The sequence below is a fragment of the Gopherus evgoodei genome, chromosome 6 (assembly GCF_007399415.2).
Source record: "Gopherus evgoodei ecotype Sinaloan lineage chromosome 6, rGopEvg1_v1.p, whole genome shotgun sequence".
NCBI lineage: Eukaryota > Metazoa > Chordata > Testudines > Testudinidae > Gopherus > Gopherus evgoodei.
Window position 1 is genome coordinate 23,793,681 of NC_044327.1, and position 21,962 is coordinate 23,815,642.

Here is a 21,962-nt window from a genome sequence, read left to right on the forward strand (position 1 = left end):
TATTTGTAACAGGATACTTATGGAAGTCAATTATTTATTTATTGCTCTTGTTTATGTATTTTACAAAGATATTTATTATTTATAAATAAAATATTATTTTATACAAAATGGCAACCTAGAGTGGTAGTGGTTTGTATTAAATACCTATTTAAACAAAAAATAATAAATAAATGGAGAGAGAGAACAGGAAAAAAAACACCTGTAATTGTTCAGCCTTAAAGCCCCAGTTCCATACAGTACATATGCATGTGACTAACAAAGTATATGAATTAGTCCACTGATGTTACTGCTTCAAGTTGGGAACATATTTAAATACATTGATGACTCAGTGTCCCAGTATGCAGTACTTCCATATTAAAAACAACAATTACTGAATGATAATTAGACTTTCCATTCTAACAGATCACACATCACACCTGAACGCGGCCTCCTTTTCTTCTTCTCTCTTTCATCAGGTTAAATTTCCCCCCCAAAAACTTTGTTCTGGATGTGTAATGTACGAAATGGCGTGTTGGAAGAGGCTAGATTGGTGCCCTCCTCCCTAGTAATCAAGATTGCATGCACCCCTTATCACACACCAATTAAATTAGTTTGTAATTAGCCTGCCCGTACCCCATCAATCGGGTTTTTGTGCAGTTCCATACAAACTTGATTTGATTTTGGTGGGGGAAGAGGGTATGTATCCAGCACCTACCCACAAAACATTTATGAGCACTGCCCCCCCATATTAAGCCTGTGCTCACATGCATTTTTATCAGGTTTGTGCTCCCTCCCACCCCATCTCATTACCTGTATGTGCGCCCAGACTAAATTCATTCTTGGAAGTACACTACAAACAAAATTTCGTGTGAATTATGAGAGTAGGAATAGGCCATTTGAATTAAGATTATCAATGTTTCTCAATCTCTAAAATTCAGCCCCCAGTTTGGTGGAATAAGTCAGTCAGTTACTAACCAGGAACAATACTGAATTCTTCTGAAAAAAACTCTAAAAATAAACAAACAAACAAATAAACTGCCTCTTGGATGCCCTGGCTTTGCAGGCTGCCAAAAGGAAAAATGTGTCCTTTTAAAATCCTGATCTCTGTGCTTCTGGTTCAAAATGATCCCACTGCTCTGCAACCATGTCAAGGCTGATTTCCCACTCTGGCAGTTTGACTTTGGATAGGTAAATGCTGCCACCACTCAAGTGCAGAATCCCTGTGAGAGCCCAGAAGGCACAACTGGGAATATCTTCCCATAGGGTACCCTCAAGCTCTTTCCCTCCCGCTAACTAAAAACCAGCTAACTAAAAAACGTGTGCACAAACCTCTTCAGACACAAATATACAATTGTGTTCTTAAAAATGGATAAATCTTATTAAAAAAATAAAATGAAAAAAACCTCATTGCGTCTTGTTAGAAGTTCCCGATTTACTTACCTATATGGGGTTCCAAATGACTAGTTTCTAGCTAATACACGGATGATTTTTCAAACCTGGACCTAACCTTCATACACCATCACTGCTGCCTTCTCTGCCTATCCAGTTGAGAGACAAGACAGACAGAAAAGGGAGAGCTACCTTCCCCCCTTCATTTCCCACAACAATTTTATGAAACAGGCCATCGGCGGGCCGGCCCCCCTCTGGCCACGCGGCCATCGGCAGGCCGTCCCCCCTCTGGCCACTGTAAGATTTTTCTGTATTAATGCCTGCACACTGGAAAGAGGTGCATGTATAAATTCTTCTCCCACGATGCAACAGATACAGTCTGAAAATATTGTCAAAACAAAGCAGTACAGCAACTTGATTTATTACACGCAGATTCTTCTGCATTGTTGCTTAACAGTACACTGGTCCAAAATTACTAAAATACTTAAAAAACTATACATTATGTAAACAAAACATAAATAAGACAGCATAGTTCTGTGTACATATAGTTTAGTACAGATTGTTAAGGATCAGGAATATGTACAATTTTACACCATGGACTGGATTTTTACAATGCATAAATATCTTTTTTACAGAAACAAATCAAACGAAAATAAGATTTGACAAAAATTTAAAAAAGACACATACTGTTATAAACATGCCGCCTAATGGTTCAAATCATTAAATGAAACATGTCAATGTAAATGTGCAAAATGCTAGATTCCTTTAAACTAAAATCAAATTTTACACGTTGCTATGTATATTAACAAGTTGGTCATTTTGACCATTTTATTAAATAACCCTTTGAAAGCTTAGCTTAGAGGAAAATGAAACAGAGCCTCTTACAACTCCCACAAGGAAACTGAAAACAGCTGCAATCTAATACAAAGTAGTTTAAAGAAATTAACTATTTAAAGTATGTTTCAAACAGTGTAAGAAATGTTCAACAGTTACAATGATTTCCAAAGTCCAAAGAATGCCCCAAACATGTGAAATTGGCTCGATTACTCCAAATTCAGGAAGCGGCTTTGTCAGATTTACCTAGACCAGATGACTGAAAAGTAGGGAAGACACTAGTAGCATTTATGCTTTTGGACACTGCAACTGGTGACAGGGATGAAGACAGAGAAGAAGCCACCTTTGATGCTGGAGTATTTATAGCATTCAAAATGGCTCCTTCTGGGCTGACCAACAATTTCTTGATAGATGTATCTAAGTGAAATACTGAAGCGCTACTTGGTAACTGAAAGTTATCAGCATTTATGGCAGGAACCAAAGAAGTTTTAGCCAAAACATTAACTGGAGGTTTTATCACTGAAGACACAGACAGTACTGTTGTAGAGGGTGGAACGCACGATTTAGCAGCAGTGTTTACTATCTGTGGTGTTGCATGTACGATGGGCAGAGTGTTTGCTGTCCCAAGAGAGTTCACAATTTTTGTAGAGCTTTTCAGAGGATGTTTTGACGTCTGCCAACTTAATGAGTTACTTGGTGCTAGTGTGATGTTCTGGGGAATATGATTAACAAATGGTACACCTCGAGCCCCTTGGCCATTGTTAAGAAATAAAGGAGGCCCATGTTTTGGATTAGCAGAGATGAGAAGAATATGGGTGCCTGCTCCAAGGCCTTGCGGTGGAACAATAAATCGAGTGCCATTAATCATGATATGAGTTCCAGGTGCCAAAGGCGTAGAGGTGTTAATAACTATTTTCTGTGGAATACAAGTTTCATTCAACTGACCCATTGCCTGACTAGTTACAATCGGTGAAGCAGCAGCAGTCTGAAAGACAGAGGAACCTGGAGCACAAGAGCAAGTGTGAGCTGGTTTTGCTAAACTAGGAGGTATCTGCTGGCATGGGAGAGAAGCAAAGTTGGAAAAACTAATTATTTTACCTGTATTTGGTGAAGCAGATGGCATTACATTTTGAGGTTTGTGAAAGTTTGCATTAGTTGGCACTGCAGCTGAAATTCCTGGTGACTGAAATTGTACCAGTGTGGGGGGCTGTCCTTTTGGAAGGGACAGACATTGTGCAGCAGCTGGAACGGCTGTCAAGCGAGGAACGGTTTGAATGACTTTAGTTGAGGCTGTCACAGGTCCAGGCAAGGTAACTGGAAACTGTAAAGCAGATGATACACTTTGAGAAGATACTCTTGGTTGTGTAGTTGAAATAAGAACAGATGAAGCAAGATGTCCTGTTTTCACAGTCGATATGGCCATAGTATTTCCAATATTTGACGTACACAGTCGATTAGTTAAAACTGGCCTTATTCTTGAAGAAGTGTCATTTCCACTAACCAAAGCAGTGGGTCGCGTGCCAACAGAAGTCCCACTTGGTGTCACTGAAACAGAATCTAAACATGCATTTGCTGTTGTTACTGTAAAAGCTTTTGCCGCTTTTGTTGCAACACCTATAGATTCATTAACAGATGTAATACTTTGACTCACTAAACCTGAACATCCTGGAACGAAACTACCACTTGTTGACAAAGGCAAAATAAAACCCTTGCTGTTTGTGTCATCTGTTCCTTTGAGGGCTGCAGACTTCAATATGTTAATTGGTGGAACATGCTGTGCATTGCCTGTGGTATTTACAATGGCTTGACCTATGTTTAGTCCAATTTTAACATCTTTTACTTGAGACACAGTAGGTGATGAACTTACTTTTACTGGTGCTCCCACGGTAGATGGAATTAGAAGTAACTGAGGTTGTTCTGGGGTGTTAACATATGTTTTGCCTACGGAGGAAGGCTGGGTCTGTTTTAATGATTCTGCCACTAGACTGGTGTTTGATGAGCTACTGGGAATTGGAGCATTAATGAAAACTAATTTTGGGGCACTAACACCAGTGGATGTTGGAGCAGGTAATATATTTACTCCTGTAGCTCCACAAGGAGAAATAATAGGTGGATTTGTGACCAACATAAGTTTTTGAATCGGAGTACCACGGATCACATCTCCATTTGTTGCTGTAGCTGTCTCAGGTTGTGTAACAGGACATTTTTTGGTTTTAATATTAACCTGTTGCTGTACTGAAGGAATCTGGGTAATGACTGTGCTACTTTGTTCAATATTTCCTGAAGAAATGCTAATTACATTAACAGTACTATTTGGAGTTGCTGGCACCAAAGTGCTAGTTGATGAAATGGAGGACAAGAAAGTAGAAGATGATACCTGCTGAGTTTTCTCTATTACTTGATCGAAACTGCCACTAGTGGGAAGCTGCCCTAATGGAAATTTGAGATTTTTCCCTATTATCTGGTTTAAGCCTGCAGGAATGGCTGGAATGGTAACAGATGATGATGTTGAGGGGGCAAACCCAGAAACAAAAGACTGACCAAACAGTGGGAGACTAGATGCGGCTGTCACCATAGATGAAAAAGTAGAGGTTGACAACATAGTGGATTTTGGAACCAAAAATGCCTGAAGCTGAGGTGCATAAGTGAAAACTGAATTTGAAGATAAATTATTAGGTGAAATCTGGTCTGGGTTTGTCTGTACTTTAACAATTCCAGTGTTCCCCCCTCGTGTTGTGACAAGAATGGACTGCGATTCTCTTATACACACTGTTTTAAGCTCCTGTTTAGCTTCACAGGAGTCACTAGTCTGCTGTGGTGCTACATTGTGAATGGAACAAGTAGTATTTGCAGATCCACTTAATGTTGTTGCTGATGCCAAAGGCTGACCTAATGTGGAAACAGTGGATGAAGGTAAAGGTACAGAGAATGTGGCAGGTGAAACTGAAGTCTTCGTTTTGCCAGCTTCACTTTGGCTCATTTTAACTGCTGGTGCTTGTAAGTTACTTGCTGCAGTTACAGAGGACAAAGATTGTGGTCTGTTCACTGGACTAGTCACTTGTGACAAATGTGTAACACTCTTGTTAAAAACTGTAGAAGACAGTTGAGTGGTAGCATTTACAGTTGGATTTACAAGAACAGGTGCTAAAGAATCATTAACATGTGCTGCCTGTGGAAAAGATGTACAGTGCAGCTTTGCCACTGCTTTTCCTTCTTTGTGTTGTATGAGAAAATTTTGGGGTAAAATAAGAACTTGCTGCATGACTTTTTCTCTTGTTTTAGGGTCAATCACAGGCTGCATTTGAATCTTCACTGAGCTGTTGTGGACATCTATTGGTACACAATGGCCACTTGGCATTTTGTATACCATTTGTAAAGGACTATTTGAATTGGTCTTGCAGGGCAATGCTGGCTTTAGTGGGGATGACTCCATAGATGACATAACTGCCTTTTCAGAAGCAAATATGTCCATACCCATAGGGGTTGTCAGCTGATTTGTTAAGGTCACTTTGTTCCCAATATTCTTAGCAAGCAAAGCCTGGATGGGTTTGGTCTCTTTCAGAAAGCTTGATACTGACGTTGCAGAATCAGTCAAGGTAAATGATTCTAAAGGCGATAGCCTGCTTTGTTTCAATTCACTCAAACAACTGTTAGTGTGCATCTCACTTTCTGCACTCTGGACCATAGCCTCATTTGTGCTTAATTTAGCTTTCTTCCTTGGTGAAAGGTCTTTTGTGCTATCATCCAGGTAACTATTTTGCTTGGACTGACGTTTAATAGATTTAGGCACTGTCTTCTGTATTTCTTTAGAAGTCAATTCTTTCTTCAGTAGCCTGCTCCTTCCTGCAGGAAACTCCATTTCCAGTTTCATTTCATCTGCAGAAAGAATTAAAACAAGTAATTGTAAATATATCACAAGTTAAATGTTTGCAACTGACACAGCTATATGATAGTTTATTAGTCTTTAGCTAAAAGCAATACAGTAGGTTATAAGCATGCTGTCGTGTCAAGAATAGCTTCTGATGGGATGACAGTACTAATCATCTCATAATCTACATGCTTCAACATAATTAAAAAAAAACCATAATTTAGGCTCCAACCAATTTACATTTAAAATCCTATTGAGCAGGCATAGAATTTCATTTAAAAAATCATTAAGTCCCAAATTTGTATTTATGAATGCATCAAACTACAACCTTTGCATTCTAAGTGACAGCATAGTTTCCAGGATTTGATGTTACAATGCTTTAATTTAAAGCAAATTCAGGAATTAAAAGAAGAAATCCAGAAGTTTTTATATAAAACCAACAGATAGTTATGGCTTCATTGCCTTTCATCCCAATTCATCCCAACTATTAAAAGAGCACAGGGAAAATGCTAGGGATTGATCAGGAGTAGGAGGGTACACTGAGGGCAACAGGAATTTGCGGTGTCAAACTATCCATAGACAGCCCTGTAGCAGATGCTGTCAGTTCTAAGCTCTAATTCACATTGGGTACTATTTCAGCACTCACCATAGGAGAGAATGCAGAGGGCACAAAGGTAGCACAAAGCCACCCTTGCCCACTCTTTCTCTCAGCTATGCTTTGAAGGAGGGAATCTAGACCAATGTAATTCACTATAGTAAAAATAACATGTAATACACAGCTACAACAAACAAAAAATCACAACACCAAATACAGGAAAACGGTAGGCCTTGCTGCACGCCCGCATGGTCACTAAATCCCAGCAAAGTGCTTACCAAACTCTGAGTGATCTTTTTGCAGGATCTCTAGATGCTCTGCAGCTTCTAAAGATTTACTGGTTACTGCACTGAAAGATTCTTTTCCATTATCAACTTCAGCTTCTTCATTACTCCATAGTTCTCTGGTAAATTTATCATGGTCTGGTTGTCTTCTAAAATCATCATAGTCCTTCTTCAGTCGAGACCTTGAACAGAATGTCAGACATGACGACTAACTTCTGCAACCTATTTTAAATATTTTATTAAGAAAATACTTAACTGTTCATTACTTGTACCTATACTTACTGCCCAAAAACTTAATTAACATAGTTAAGATTCCCTAGCACAGGCTTGTGCCCTTCCAAACTGACCACAGTGATTAAACTTAACCCTCTGAAAATCAGGAAATACAGAGCTAAGGTAACGTCTCCCCTCTTTCCACAACCAAAATTCTGTCCCCCTGGAGTTGGCAATAGGTACTGGGACCAAATCAAATCTGACCTATTGCTAACAGTATCTGTCACTTTTTGTGTTGTATCCAACACTATTCTATGCCATCATTCCTCTTCATACTCTCTCAGAGACCCTCACTGTTTTAGGTGCAGCTGTATTGGTTCAGGAATCAGTTGCAGCAAGTTCCCTGAACTCACCTTGACATCTGAGTTGAGGTACAGCTCCAGCTAGAGAAATCAGGGATCTCTGCTTTTGGTCTGTATTATATACTAGATCCAATTAGATGATCATAATGTTTCCTCTTGGCTCTAAAAATCTAAGAATGCCTGAAAGAATTTTTAAAATGTCTCAAGTCTCAGGGCTGCTAGAACAGTTACTATTTACATTACAGTGCCTGATACTCCACTAGGTATGTCAAGAAGATGGGACCATAAGAGTGCTTCACCCTATTTTAATACAATTTTACATATTCTCAATGCCCATCAGAATTCCACATCTGTCCTAGCATTCACACACTACCAGGCACTCTTTGTCCTCTGTTCTGCACTTCTGCTCTGAGAAGTTCTACAGTTTGTTGGAATGTATCAAAGTGAACCAGAAAGATAAAACATTGGTAACTGAAGATGACTGAGAGGGAATCCTTAGTACAAGGTGTTAACAACTGGCAAGTCTTTGGAGATTTGTCTAGAACAGGTAAAGTGGTCAAGTGTAATTTACAGAGCTAGAAAGACCTATTAAAAACATTTCAAATACAGCTTCCCTGATGTGGAGCTTGGTGCTGGTCTGTAGTTGAGGTCAAATTTGACACCAGTTGGTCAGTCCAATCAGGTAATCTCAGTTTCGTGCAAATCAGTGCCAAAGTCTGAGTCACAAGTGGGTGAAAAAAAATTTGTAAGAACAGGAAAATTGTATTCAGTTAAAGGTGTTGCATCTCAGGACCCATGGGACCAAAGGAATCCAAATTTCCATAATTAACTCTACTCTGGGCATTGGCTTGGCACAGTAATTCTAAAAACAATCTGAGTATGCATGGGGATTTTAGGGCATTTTGAAAAATCAGTTGTTAGACAAAAAGCTCTGCTCAATCTTATCTATGGAGTTGTTAGATGTTTTTATGTTATGCAGGAGTGCTAGCACTTTAAACTAAAATACTGTCTATACCTCACACATAGCCTTGAAGGACTGTTGTCACCAGGATTTTAGCATCAATTATTACTTTAAAAAAATGTAACTTGTGTTTTGTTCATTTCTTTGACACTGTTCCAGAGAGTACTCATTTACCTGTTTCTCTGAAATGCCTTCATTAGTTTTGGTTCCCATGGTAACAATTCATTTAGCAGTCGTACCAATGTACAGTGCAATTCCTTTACTGCTTGTTTCCGATGGTACCATCTTCCCTACAAACATAAAAACATTTATTATTTCATTATAGCTGCATCTAATAACAGTAGTCTGACAACAGTGTTAGTGTACTTCCTTGCAACATACACCTCTACCCCAATATAACGCTGCCCTTGGGAGCCAAAAAATCTTACCGCGTTATAGGTGAAACCGTGTATATCGAACTTGCTTTTGATCCCCCTGGAGCACTGCTTTACCGTGTTATATTTGAATTCGCGTTATATCGGGTAGCGTTATATCGGGGTAGAGGTGTATAAAAAAGAAAATACAAAACTAAATATATATTACATTTGACTTTATCAATGCAGTCCAGTCTTAGCTTTAGTAAAGCAAACACTAATCTTATTAAGAATACTTTTATTGAAAACAAACCCAGAACAAAATCCTCATAAATAAAGGTCTCTTACCGAAATGTTTACTTTTTCAGGATGCTGAACACTGGGACTAAGGTCCAATCCTGCAATCGTTTAGACATTTGCTTAACTTTACTTCCATGAGTAACTTTAAACATGTGAGGTAGTCCTATTGAGCTCAAAAGGGACTACTCAAATGTGTAAAGTTTCATGTGTAAATGTTTACAAGATTAGGGCCTAAAATTGTATTACAGCAAACTAAACACTATTTTTAATTAAAGGTACATATTTTATGAATTATACGATTTATACAGACACTTTACAAAAAGAAAAGATATTTTATAATTTTTCAGATTATAAACTTCCCAGAAAATTACTTTTGGGGCTAACGTGTCTTACAATTGTATTTTATCGAAAGATGAGTTTCTTGGGAAAGTTCTATACTGGGCTATATCTGAGTTGTCAGAAAATAGGAGGAGGAGCACTTTCTTTTTGTAACAGATTTTTTTCTAGGGCTGTCAAGCAATTAAAAACATTAATCGTGATTAATCGTGCAATTAAAAACATTAATCACAATTAATCTCACTATTAAACAATAGCATACCATTTATTTAAATATTTTTGGAAGTTTTCTACATTTTCAAATACACTGATTTCAGCTACAATATAGACGACAAAATGTACAATACTCACTTTATATTTATTTTTTATTACAAGTATTTGCACTGTAAAAAACAAAAGAAATACTATTTTTCACTTCACCTAATACAAATACTATAGTGCATTCTCTTTATCATGAAAGTTGAACTTACAAATGTAGAATCACGTAAAACAAAAAACTGCATTCAAAAATAAAACAATGTAAAATTTTAGAGCCTGCAGAGTCCACTCAGTCCCACTTCTTGTTCAGCCAATCGCTCAGACAAACAAGTTTACTTACATGTTCAAGAAATAATGCTGTCCACTTCTTGTTTACAATGTCACCTGAAAGTGAGAACAGGCATTCACACAGCACTGTTGTAGACTGCGTCGCAAAATATTTAAATGCCAGACGTGCCAAAGATTCGTATGTCCCTTCATGCTTCAACCACCATTCCAGGGGACATGCGTCCACGTTGATGATGGGTTCTGCTCGATAACAATCGAGAGCAGTGCGGACTGACGCATGTTCATTTTCATTATCTAAGTCAGATGCCAACAACAGAAGGTTGATTTTCTTTTTTGGTGGTTTGGGTTCTGGAATTTCAGCATCGGAGTGTTCTGAAAGCATGCGCCACACCTTGTCCCTCTCGGACTTTGGAAGGCACTTCAGATTCTTAAACCTTGCATCGAGTGCTGTAGCTATCTTTAGAAATCTCAGATTGGTACCTTCTTTGCATTTTGTCAAACCTGCAGTGAAGGTGTTCTTAAAATGAACCACCTGTGCTGGGTCATCATCCGAGACTGCTATAACATGAAATATATGGCAGAATGCGGGTAAAACAGAGCAGGGAGCATACAGTTCTTCCCCAAGGAGTTCAGTCACAAATTTAATTAACACATACTTTTTTTTAAAGAGTGTCATCATGGAAGCATGTCCTCTGGAATGGTGGCCGAAGCATGAAGGGGCATACGAATGTTTAGCATATCTGGCATGTACATACCTTGCAATGCCAGCTACAAAAGTGCCATGCAAATAACTGTTCTCACTTTCAGGTGACATTGTAAATAAGAAGCAGGCAGCATTATCTCCCATAAATGTAAACAAACTTGTTTCTCTTAGTAATTGGCTAAACAAGTAGTAGGACTGAGTGGACTTGTAGGATTTGAAGTTTTACGTTGTTCTGTTTTTGAGTGCAGTTATGTAACAAAAAAAAATCTTCATTTGTAAGCTGCACTTTCACAACAAAGCGATTGCACTACAGTACTTGTATAAGATGGACTGAAACATACTATTTCTTTTATCATTTTTACAGTGCAAATATTTATAATAAAAAATATACACTTTACTTTCAATTACAACACAGAATACAATATATATGAAAATGTAGAAAAACATCCAAAATATTTAATAAATTTCAACTGGTATTCTATCGTTTAACAGTGCGATTAAAACTGCAATTAATCGTGATTAATTTTTGAGTTAATGGCAAGTTAACTGAGATTAATTGACAGCCTTAATTTTTCCACTCAGATAACTCATAAATGGTTCTCTTTTCCAAACGGACTCTTAGTTTGTATAATCCTCCATGAAGAACAGAGTAACGTGCATGTATAGTACATTGTTTTTCTTACTAGCTATTTAAGTGGGCATCAATTGTGAGTATTAAAAAAAAATTAGTAATATAAACACTATAAATTTACATGGCACTTTACAAAGCAGGACATATATACATGCACCACAAGAGCTTAATTACTGAGACAGTCATAAAAACGAGTCTGGACATCCAGACTCTGTCCTCATACTTCTGCCACCCGAATAAGTTCAGTGTACTAGAGGAATGAACTGGACTCAATGGGCCAAATCCTAGATTCGGTCTTGCCATAGATGATATTGAGACAGGGAAAGACGGCATGGTTCTGCTGCAAAAACAGGGAGAGGAGTTGGTGAAAACTTATCTCCACATTTGATCTGCACCCTTAGTTTGCTGCAGAAATCTGCTTCTGTACCCTAGAATGCATAGGATTTTGGGACCGGTGGCTCAAGAAGAGTTGGATTAGGGCCTGAAGTTACAGCCCTTCAAGACTCTGCAGTAGTCTCCATGGCTTGTTAAAAGGATTCCTTTCCACCCATTCCCAGGAGACTTCCCCCAGTCCACAGCATGATCACTCAGGTTGCTAGCTAGTTTGAAAACAGTCCACCATTTACTGTTTTTCTGAGACTCTTTACCTCTAGAGATGACTGATATTCTGATTTGGGCAGGGAAAGCAGAATTTATATTAGGTGGACTGGGCCACTGAATAACTTTAAAGTAAAAAGTTGTATAATGTGCTGACCAAATTGGCACAAGCATAGGCTTTAGTGTAAGAATGGACTATGAGCTTTTATTAGATTAAAATTACCTGAGGAGGGAACATCAGATGTGTAGAGGTCACATTCCTCTAACTTAAAAAGAAATATGGGAAATTGTAAATTCAATTTCTTAAGAAAATTCATGTCATCCAGATTAAAATCTCTGGACAACTCCACATTCTGTTTGTTTTCCCAATCACTTCTGAGTGACTGATACAAAATGTCATGGCTTATTTGAAATCTAATTATCTTCTTGAATCCCAACTGTTCATTTTTCTCAGGATCCTGGAGTATAGCTGTTGGAGATAAACCCACTGATATTAAAGCATAATGATGAGTAGAACAGAATGTTCCGAGTACTCCTTCCTCACATATGTTCAAAGCGCACAGTCGGTAAGAAAAAAAGGTGCAAGGTCATTTGTTTTACTGCCAGGTTTTTTTTTTTTTATCATCAGTGCAGTTCAATGTAGCTTTCAGGACAGAGAGTACAATTTGCGAGAAGACCCTTTGTGGAATAAATGATCTGCTAGCATATTTCATACATAAAACTAGTCAAAAACAATGAAAATAGAAAACATGTTTTCTGACGTACATTAAAAACCCAGGATTTTACTTCCTACACAAGTGCAAAATAACCAGGACTCTATTTCACATCTATGTTCGAACATATAACCTTGTATTCTTTATTACAGAGAAAACTAATTCACAGTTAAAGGCAGTGATCAGATTGGGTCAGCTCATGGTATTATGCTTATATCAGCAATTCCTTGGTGACCCACTAGTTTCAACAGAAATTAAGCCTTCATTTAAAAATAATTATTTCTAGTCCCTATTGTCTCAAGGACAATGTTCTAAATGTGACTAGATTCAGTGCCGAATCTACAGACAAATGGAATGAAAAATGGCTGTTATAACCAAATGCTGCTTTTCTTCCCTGGGCCCAGAAAGGGCCAAATGCAGTGGAACAATTATGATTCTACTGCACAAACAAAGAGGGTTTGGCTGCTCAGGAAACTCTACAGAAGCGGTTTCATGAAGTGACAAATAAATCTGTCACTTTATGATTCCATGCACAACTCCTTCCCTCAGTGAGGGAGATATGTATATGGGTTTCAACATTATCAAATCCTGTATTAGTAGAAGTGGATATGCTCCACATTAAGCCACTGTAGTGGAGGGGTAAGGATCCTTTCCCCCAAACAGTTTTTGAGCAGAGCTCCAACATTTGTTCTTAAGAGAAATGGGACCTCTTACAATTTGTTTCCTTGAGCTTACTGTGGAATATGATTATAACACTTTACAATCAACATTCTTGACTATTTCTCTTCTCTACTGATCATTTAAACAGAAATATCCAGCAACTTTGGGGTTGTAGGCAGAGCTTTAAACTGGGGGCAGAGCTGTCAGAGAGTACCAATACCACTGCTTTTCTCCCCAGTGCGACTCCTATTCATAGGCAGTGGCAAAAAATTAGTATTTTTGTTATGGTAGCAATAAGTTATGATATTTGAACTTTTGAACAAATAATCAAAAATTTATATAAAGAAAGGTGTAAAATATGCTCTTTATTGGTGACTTATAACTAAATTTAACAAAAGGAAAAGATCATTTAGAATTATGTGCTGAATGTTCCCACATGACTAAGGTTAGAGAGACAGTCAACAAATTCTGAACTTAAAACTTACCTTTTTTTTTTAAAAATTAGGTTTCCGACATCCAGAGCAGCCATGGAATGCTGACTCCGCTCTCCGTGATGCCCCAGCATACTCTAGTCTGATAATGACATACTCATCATGGAACCCCAAAGCAGACTGGAGCCAGGATATGTATACAGGGGGTAAGGACTAAACTTTTATTTTTTAAATAAACACACACACACAACCACAATATTATGCAGTTTTATAAGATTTTTAAAAATTCGTATTTTATATCCTACAGGACATAAAATAAAGAATATTAGGAATCTTATAAAACCATGCAATATTGTTCAAAAAGGGCGGTGGTGGAAGGAGAAAACTTACCTTACCCTTATAGGCCTGCTCCATTCTGCAGCGGGGTTCGGTGGAATGTGTGACATCACCAGTCTAGCGTGTTCTAGTGATGTTACACGGAGAGGGAGCTGGTGAACTGCAGCTGCTTTGGACATCAGACACCTAAAGAAAAAAATTGGTAACTTTTAAGTTCAAAATGTTTTGAATGTCCTTCTTATCTTAGTTATGGGAGAAATCCTACAATGATTCTTACTCAGTCCCACTGGATTCAGTAGGTATTCTGAGTGAATAAAATGCAGGATTTAACCTTATGGGGACATTCAAAATATAAAACACAGGTGCTTCCATTTTAGTTAACAACAAAAGTGGCTGCAGGTCAATGAGATGCATTTTAACTTCTGCAACATAATTTCCGAATAAAGAATATGTACAAAATACGTGGCTTTAGTTGTCATCTGAGGAACAGGAGTGGAAACAAAGGAAAATCTGTGAACTGTCTTTCATATTCAGAAAGTAGAACTTCTAAAAAACTCATTGCATATCTCTGCATCAATTATATAGTTAAGAATTTCTTCTGTGGCTATGGAACTGGTAGAGAAATTATCAGACTTCAGCTCAATATGTTTCTTTAAAAATATCTGGTTGGGACTTCAAGATGTGCAGGGAGAGTTAAGAAAACCAAGCTGTTCCCAAAAATGAGGCCCAGCCTTTCAGTGGCTGTATACTAATATTAATACTACTTCCTTTAACGGAAAATAAGACAATTTCTAATACAAAATGAGTAATAATTTGTTTCTCTTAGGGCTTGTGTATTCTCTTAGTGCTCAAGTATTATCTTAGTAGGCAAATGTGCCAGACTATAAAAAACTTCTGTAGATCCTCACCTAATGGTTAACTATTCTTTTCCTTACCAGTGGTACATCTCAATTTTACCTGGTTAGTTACAACAACATTTTCCACATAACAGAATCCTGAGAAGAATACAACTACCAACAAAGTGATTGCTGGACAATCTGGAACTACCAAACCTCAACAGTGATCTCCTCTGTGAAGATAGAGCTATATGTCCAGGGGTTCTCAAACTTCATTGCACCATGACCCACTTCTGACAACAAAAATTACTACACGACGCCAGGCCATGGGGGGAGGGATGTCAAAGCCTGATTCCCCCCTGTGGGGGTGGGAGGGGCAACACCCAAGCCCCATCACCCAGGGCTGGGGGGGAGAGCCCTAAGGCTTCGACCCCAGTCGGAGGTTCTGTAACCTGAGCCCTGCCACCCCGTGCCGAAGCCCTTGGGCTTTGGCCCCAGATGGTGGGACTCAGTTTTTAGCTTCAGCCTCAGATCTCAGCAAGTCTAACACCAGCCTTGGCAACCCCATTAAATTAGGGTTGTGACTGACTTTGGGGTCCCAACCCCCAGTTTGAGAACAGTTGCATTAGAGCTTTGCTATACTAAATCCTTAAACAACTACTGCCAATTATGTTTTATCATGAAAGATTAACAAGCTGATACACTTTCAGAATTGTGCAAAATACAACAGATTACATCAGCACTTTTCTTTCAGAAATGGGTCTTGAAAAATAGTATCAATGAAAATAAAGATATCTTGTTTCTGTTATCAAAATACTGAGGCATCACAAAAGGAAAGCAAATTAGCAATAGACTCCTAGCTGCTGACAATGTCTCCATTTTGTGGTTTAGTCTTTATTACAATAAGCCTAATCAGAGAGATATTGTCAGACCATTCAGCCAAGTGTTCTACTTTCCCTTAATGAAACAAACTATCATTTAATTAGTTAATTTATAGCATCTTATTTTTTAAAGACAATTTGGGAAAGCTTAATTCAAAAATAGCAGACATTTTTTCTACTCTCAGTATGACCTCTGTAAATTTTATAAACCAGTGGCTCTCAACCTTTCCATACTCCTGTACACCTTTCAAGAATCTGATTTGTCTGGCATACCCCCAAGTTTCACCTCACTTAAAAACTACTTGCTCACAAAATCGAATACCAAAATACAAAGAAGTGTCACAACACACTATCACTGAAAATTTGCTTACTTTCTCATTTTTACCATATAATTACAAAATAAATCAATTGGAATATAAATATTGTACTTAGATTTCAGTGTACCGTATATCGCGCAGTATAAACAAGTCATTGTCATATGAAATTTTAGTTTGTATGGACTTTTCTAGTGCTTTTTATGTAGGTTATGGTAAAACTAGGCAAATATCTAGATGAGTTGATGTACCCCCAGGAAGACTTCTACACACTTCTGATTGAGAGCCACTGTTATAAACTAACCTGAGACAGTAAGATTCTTCAACACTGGACTAGTCATTTGTTGCTCTCTGTCAAAAGAAGTTCCTGGTTTTTACCAACATTCATTCTCTTAACACATTACAACACATACTATATGCCATCTCTTGAAGATTTACAGGGTTTTTCTTTATGGATACTAACAATCCCGTCAAATTCCCTTCCAGTTAGTTGAATCTTCCACCCTCTTAACTGCTGATAACCAAACATTTCCCTACATCATTTCATGCCAATATTTTAAAGAAAAGTTAGATATTTTATAACTACTGCTGATGTTTGGATGTTAGATATTTTATAACTACTGCTGATGTTGCCTTACCTACTTCTGAAGATTAATATACCTTCAGATATATAAGGCACTTTAGAAGAAGTTGAACAAATAACAGCATCTCTATCGTAAATATTTCACAGTATAAAGGCATGAATCAATACAATGCAGAAAACTAAAATGCAGAACACTCAGAGTAGTATGTGGCTTTTACAGCTGGAACGGTTCAGACAACAAGTAGGTAGTCAGGAGTTGACTGAGGATGGCTTTTGGAAAATATTCACTGGAAAGCTGCTCCAACAAAGAGAAAGCATGAAAGAATACACAAAACTGTATGAGAAGGAGCCAAACGGAGCAGTTAGGAAAAAAAACTTGGGTTAAATACAGGGAAGGAAGAGGCATTACAGGTGTTTTAAGAAAAAACTGAAGGCTAGGGCAAAAATATACAGAGCCTTGAAAATGGGGACAAGTATCTTGAAATTGATGGGCCTATGAAAGCAATCTGAAAGAGGAAATAGGTGGAAATATAGTCAGAGCAGTAGAAGAAGAAAATTATTTTGGACTCCATTTCAAAAACTGGAACCTAAGATTTGACTTATTCATTCATATTTAGGCCCCTCATAAATGACCTCATTTTCCAAAGTGCTAAGCATCCAATAGCTTCCCACTGATCCTACAATGAAAAAGTCTAGGTTCTGAGAAGTTTACAAAATCAGGCCACTCCTAGGTATGTAAATATAAATTTACACGTCTCACTTTAGGTTCCAATTTTTTGAAACTCTTGTTCCTTGACAACACTACCATGGAAAGACTGGAGGAGGGAGAAGTGGTGTACAGACACAGGGAGGCCAGAAAGTAGAGATAACATTAGTCAAGACGTTACAGCTATTACAGAGGAAGAAGTGGCAGGGCAGAGAGAAGCTAGCTGGCTGTAGTAAGCCAGAGTCTAGATGTAGGTGAAAATAAAATGTTTCAAAAGGTGTAACAATTTTTACAGATTTTTTTTATTCTAAGGGAAAGTGAGTTGCATGTATAAATCCCTGTATATTAAGATGAAACAAAATCCCTTACTCTCCACCCCAGCGTAACCCAAAAGCAAGCCTAGATTTTGCCTATTGTGGTTCTACTTCGTCAGCAGATCAACTTATTTTTCACTTTGTTACAGCCTGCCATAAAGGAATAAAGGTCCATTCACCTTTCCAACTATTTACTTTTCCATATTTATCTCAGGCAATAGCATTACCTATCTTTTAAGTCTTACAAATACAGAAGAAAATTAAGAAATATAACAGGCAACTCCTTATGGTAGTGGGTCTCAAAGCTTTGTGTACGTATCACCAGCAACATGTACCACAATCAGGAGGTTTATCAAAATGAGAACCTGCTATAACTACATTGAACAACTGTGTTTTGTAGGTTACAAATTTTATGACCTAACATGGAATACACTACTCACAAAAGTAAGTCAAAGAGAATGAAACTAAGAGACAACAAAAATATTCTTACCACATATTCATAAAAAACAAGCAACAATTAGGCTTCCATGGGTGCTGAATGAGAAGACTCTATAGGCTTCTTAAGTTTATCAGTTAGGGAGCTTCAGTGAATTCACTAAAATTGTGATAGGACCCCAATCAATTATTTCAGATTCTAAGAATTTCAACGAGTGATAGCAAGTCCATTACAAAATGGAATGTTTTCCTCTGTGTAAATTTAGTTACTTAAATGTTCCATGTATAAGTGTGATAATACACTGGCCTGTTGCTGGAGTCAGAGACATAGGAAATCCAGTGTTTCTACTTGTCCCAGTCCTCTCTTCTGGACAGAAACTAGTTACTGTAAATGGACTGGAATCCTGAACACCACATGCTTTACATTAACTGGCCAAAGTAAAATCACAAAATCTACATCAGTCATATCCATCCTTTTCATCCTGAGGAACAAACAGTTTCTGAAAGCTCAAGCAGCCAAAATCAATATTTTGAGGCAGATACTCTGCCTTATTCTACTCCCTTTATACCATTCAGGTAGAAAAAGCGAGGAGAAACCACACATTAGCCTCAACCTGGAGATTCCCCTGGAGCTACAGTTAGCATAGCCAACTCCTACGCCTCCCTTTTTACAGCCCCTGGCACAAAGCGTGTGTTGGAAGTGAGAAGAAGAAACGGCTGGAACTATCCCTAGCTGGCGTACAGCTCCTCCTAGAAGATATTGCCAGCTAGCATGAGTCAAAAGCAGCCATAAGAAAATCAGGGAGCTGTACCTGGTTGATAGTTTTCAGCGTCTCCTCTTTTTACCTTCTCTGGGGCTGCCCTGACCTGTATGGGGAAGAGGAGCCACCATCCTTCACTAGATACTCCCCTAAGCTCAAGCAGATTTGTTCAAGTTCCTTTACCTGTATCTCTTTGACTCCCACAGCCCAGAAAGCAAGCAAGCAATGGATTAGCCAGATTTATTCCCTGCAATGCAACAGGTAAGCTAGCAGGGAAGCTACTGACTAGCTGCAGCAGGGAAAGGACAGTACCTGCTCAGGAAGCACCCAGCTCATATCAGAGGTACTGCTATGAAGGGCTGGGGCAGCAAGGAAAGTGGTGCAAGGCAATTTGGCAGGATGCAGCGATGGGGCTGATTCAATTCCAGTTTAAAAATGAATGGCGTAGCTCATTTTCAGTTCATGATCAAATACACATTTTCTTCTTAACAGGTCATCCTCAAGGGCTACATGTTGAACATCTGTGATCTATGCCATTAGGCTGCTACAAATCTAGCAGTAATCAGGAGATTGATCCTCTTCTGCACAGTTTTTTTGATGGAAGAACACTACCCACGACTAAAGCAAAAGATATTAAATTGTACAGGGGAGTCTAGGATCAAGTTGCTTGATACATCCAGACACAGAATGAGTCAAAAACTTTTTCAATAGGTCCATTATTTTCATTATTGCAGGCACAGCTGATAGCAACACTGATAGCTAAATAAAGGTTGCACATCACTTTCCATTATACAAACCTATTTTCAGTTGCTTACAATTTTGTAAAACTTAAAACCATAAGGGCTGAAATTTTCCATGCCCACAAGTCTACCTCAGGCTGACCTGTCTTGAAAATTTCAGATAAAACTGCTTAGCCATTTCAGAAAATGAGATCTGAGGAAAATATGCAGTTTTTCCTATGTTAAAGTAATCTTTCAACTGTTTATTTAAGAGGCTCTGGCACCTCCATGTTTTGGAGCAGGGATCTGAAACTTGGCAGCAGAGTTACCTTAGTGCACCTCTACCTCGATATAACACTGTCCTCGGGAGCCAAAATAATCTTACTGCGTTATATCGAACTTGCTTTGATCCACCAGACTGCACAGCCCCTCCCCCCGGAGCACTGCTTTACCGCATTATATCCAAATTCAGGGTATATTGGGTTGCGTTATATCGGGGTAGAGGTGTATCAAGGATATGCTTATTTGCTATTCCTGTGAAAATCCACCCAAATTTGACCAATCGACTAAACTCTAAAAACTGCAGTTTGCATGTGCTCAGAAGTATGTTAGCTTAGCAACTAAATTCTCTGAAGATTTACTCTGTACTGTGCACGCTCCATCTCCTCACGGTTCCTAAGTGCTGACAGAACAGCACATTCACTAATCCAATACATTCATTGAGCATGTTTCTTTCTAGAGCTGCAGGGGCTGAGCAGGACATTCCTAGTAATTGCTAATCGTGGCTCTAGGGATCCCCTGTGGTGCTGGGCAGAGGAACTGAGAGTAGGAGTACTGTCTCTCCTGTGTTCTGAATCCTCCTGTTGTTAGTGCCCAAGCAGCAAGGAGAAGGAAGATGTATGAATGTATGTATGAAGTATGTAAGTGTGAAAAAAGAAGTCTGGAATGACTAAATATCAGGAATAAAAATCCCTGGCCTAGCTAGGCTCTAGCGTCAACTCTGCAGTTTCTAAGAAGTTAACTTCTTCTGATAGTCTCTCATGAAAAAAATCTCTTAGAGGTGAAGAAGCTGGTTTTGAACTAGAGGGCGTGCTCCTCCCATCATCATATAAACTCAAGGACTCACTGGTCTTAAGAAATATTTCCATATCTGGCAAAAATGAGGACAGATGGTCCCTAAATGGAAGAATAAGGGTAAGGCTACCAAAGTCCTCTGGTAAATCTTAATACTAGCTTTTTAGCCAGAATTACGAAAACCTGATGGCCCTGAGACCAAACAAAAAGACAGTTTATGCCTCCAATAGCCCTTAATCTTTTCCAGATCACTAACCCTAGATCCTTGGTAAGACCGGAATCCACCTAAGGAGGAAAAGCAGCTGATAGAATTGGACCTTCTGATACACCCTTTTTGTCCCCTCAAATGGCAGGCCTATCATCTTTGTCTGCATTTTCATTGAAAGACCAGAATTTCATAGCTGTGTGCCTACAAGCAGCATTGATTGCAACCAAAAAGAAGTTAGTAGACAAAATCCTAATATTTACAACAAGCAGCAACCTACACAACTATGGACTATGCAACACACTATAGCAGTGACCAAGTTTTAACAGAGTAAGATAAAAAAAAAAATCTAACTAAATTTAATAATACAGCTACACAAGGAGAGAGTTATATTACATGACAGAACAGATTAGTGGAGAGAAACTGAGGGATGACTTGTGGGTAGGAGATTTTATACACTGTTTTAAAACAATGGGTTTGAGGGACATACATCCTGCCCCACAGCAATGTTTCAGTGTGACAGGTAATACAACTCCTACAGTGGGGATCAGCAGGGGGAATGTCATGAAGGAGAGAGAAATTCCAGTCGCTTCAAAGGGGTCATAACTCCAAAAAAAGGCCTCTGATAATTCAGCTTCTTCCAATGATCCTGCAAGAAGAGTTTCAGTGTCACTCTTTGGACAGCCACACAGAGAGACCGAAAAACAAAACAGGCCGCAAGAAGAGTACAGCTCAGCCAAGACCATCAGATATAAAAAGCCGCTGAACTTTTTTTGGGCAACAAATTAAGAGAGTCTGGTCTTAACTATCAAGACGTGATAACACGCAATATAACATAGGAATTGCCATACCATATCAGACAGTGGAACAGCTAGTGCAGTGTGCTGTCTCTGCGAGAACAAGATGTTTCAGAGAAGTTGCAAGAAACTTCATGGCAAGCACTCCCAAAATGGGAATGTTAGTCTTAGGGTTTATCCACAGGAAGATTTATTGTGCACTAATCTGCCAGTAGATCCTGCTACTGCATATTAGAAGTCCAAGAG

General features: G+C 38.5%; 1 protein-coding gene across 3 annotated transcripts in view; it reads right to left on the bottom strand.

The window, feature by feature from the left end:
• Nucleotides 1–1,756: 1,756 nt before the first annotated feature.
• Nucleotides 1,757–21,962, bottom strand: part of KIAA2026 (KIAA2026 ortholog) — an 88,640-nt gene continuing 68,434 nt past the window's right edge. For 2 of the 3 annotated variants that reach the window (XM_030568029.1, XM_030568031.1), the window contains 5 exons: nucleotides 12,175–12,217; nucleotides 9,187–9,236; nucleotides 8,660–8,775; nucleotides 6,944–7,131; nucleotides 1,757–6,078 (listed from right to left, as the gene is read on the bottom strand). In XM_030568029.1, coding sequence (XP_030423889.1) covers nucleotides 2,423–6,078; nucleotides 6,944–7,131; nucleotides 8,660–8,775; nucleotides 9,187–9,236; nucleotides 12,175–12,217 — 4,053 coding nt within the window. In that variant the 3' untranslated portion in view covers nucleotides 1,757–2,422. The remainder of the gene's footprint in view (nucleotides 6,079–6,943; nucleotides 7,132–8,659; nucleotides 8,776–9,186; nucleotides 9,237–12,174; nucleotides 12,218–21,962) is intronic. The other variant, XM_030568030.1, reaches the window with a different exon arrangement.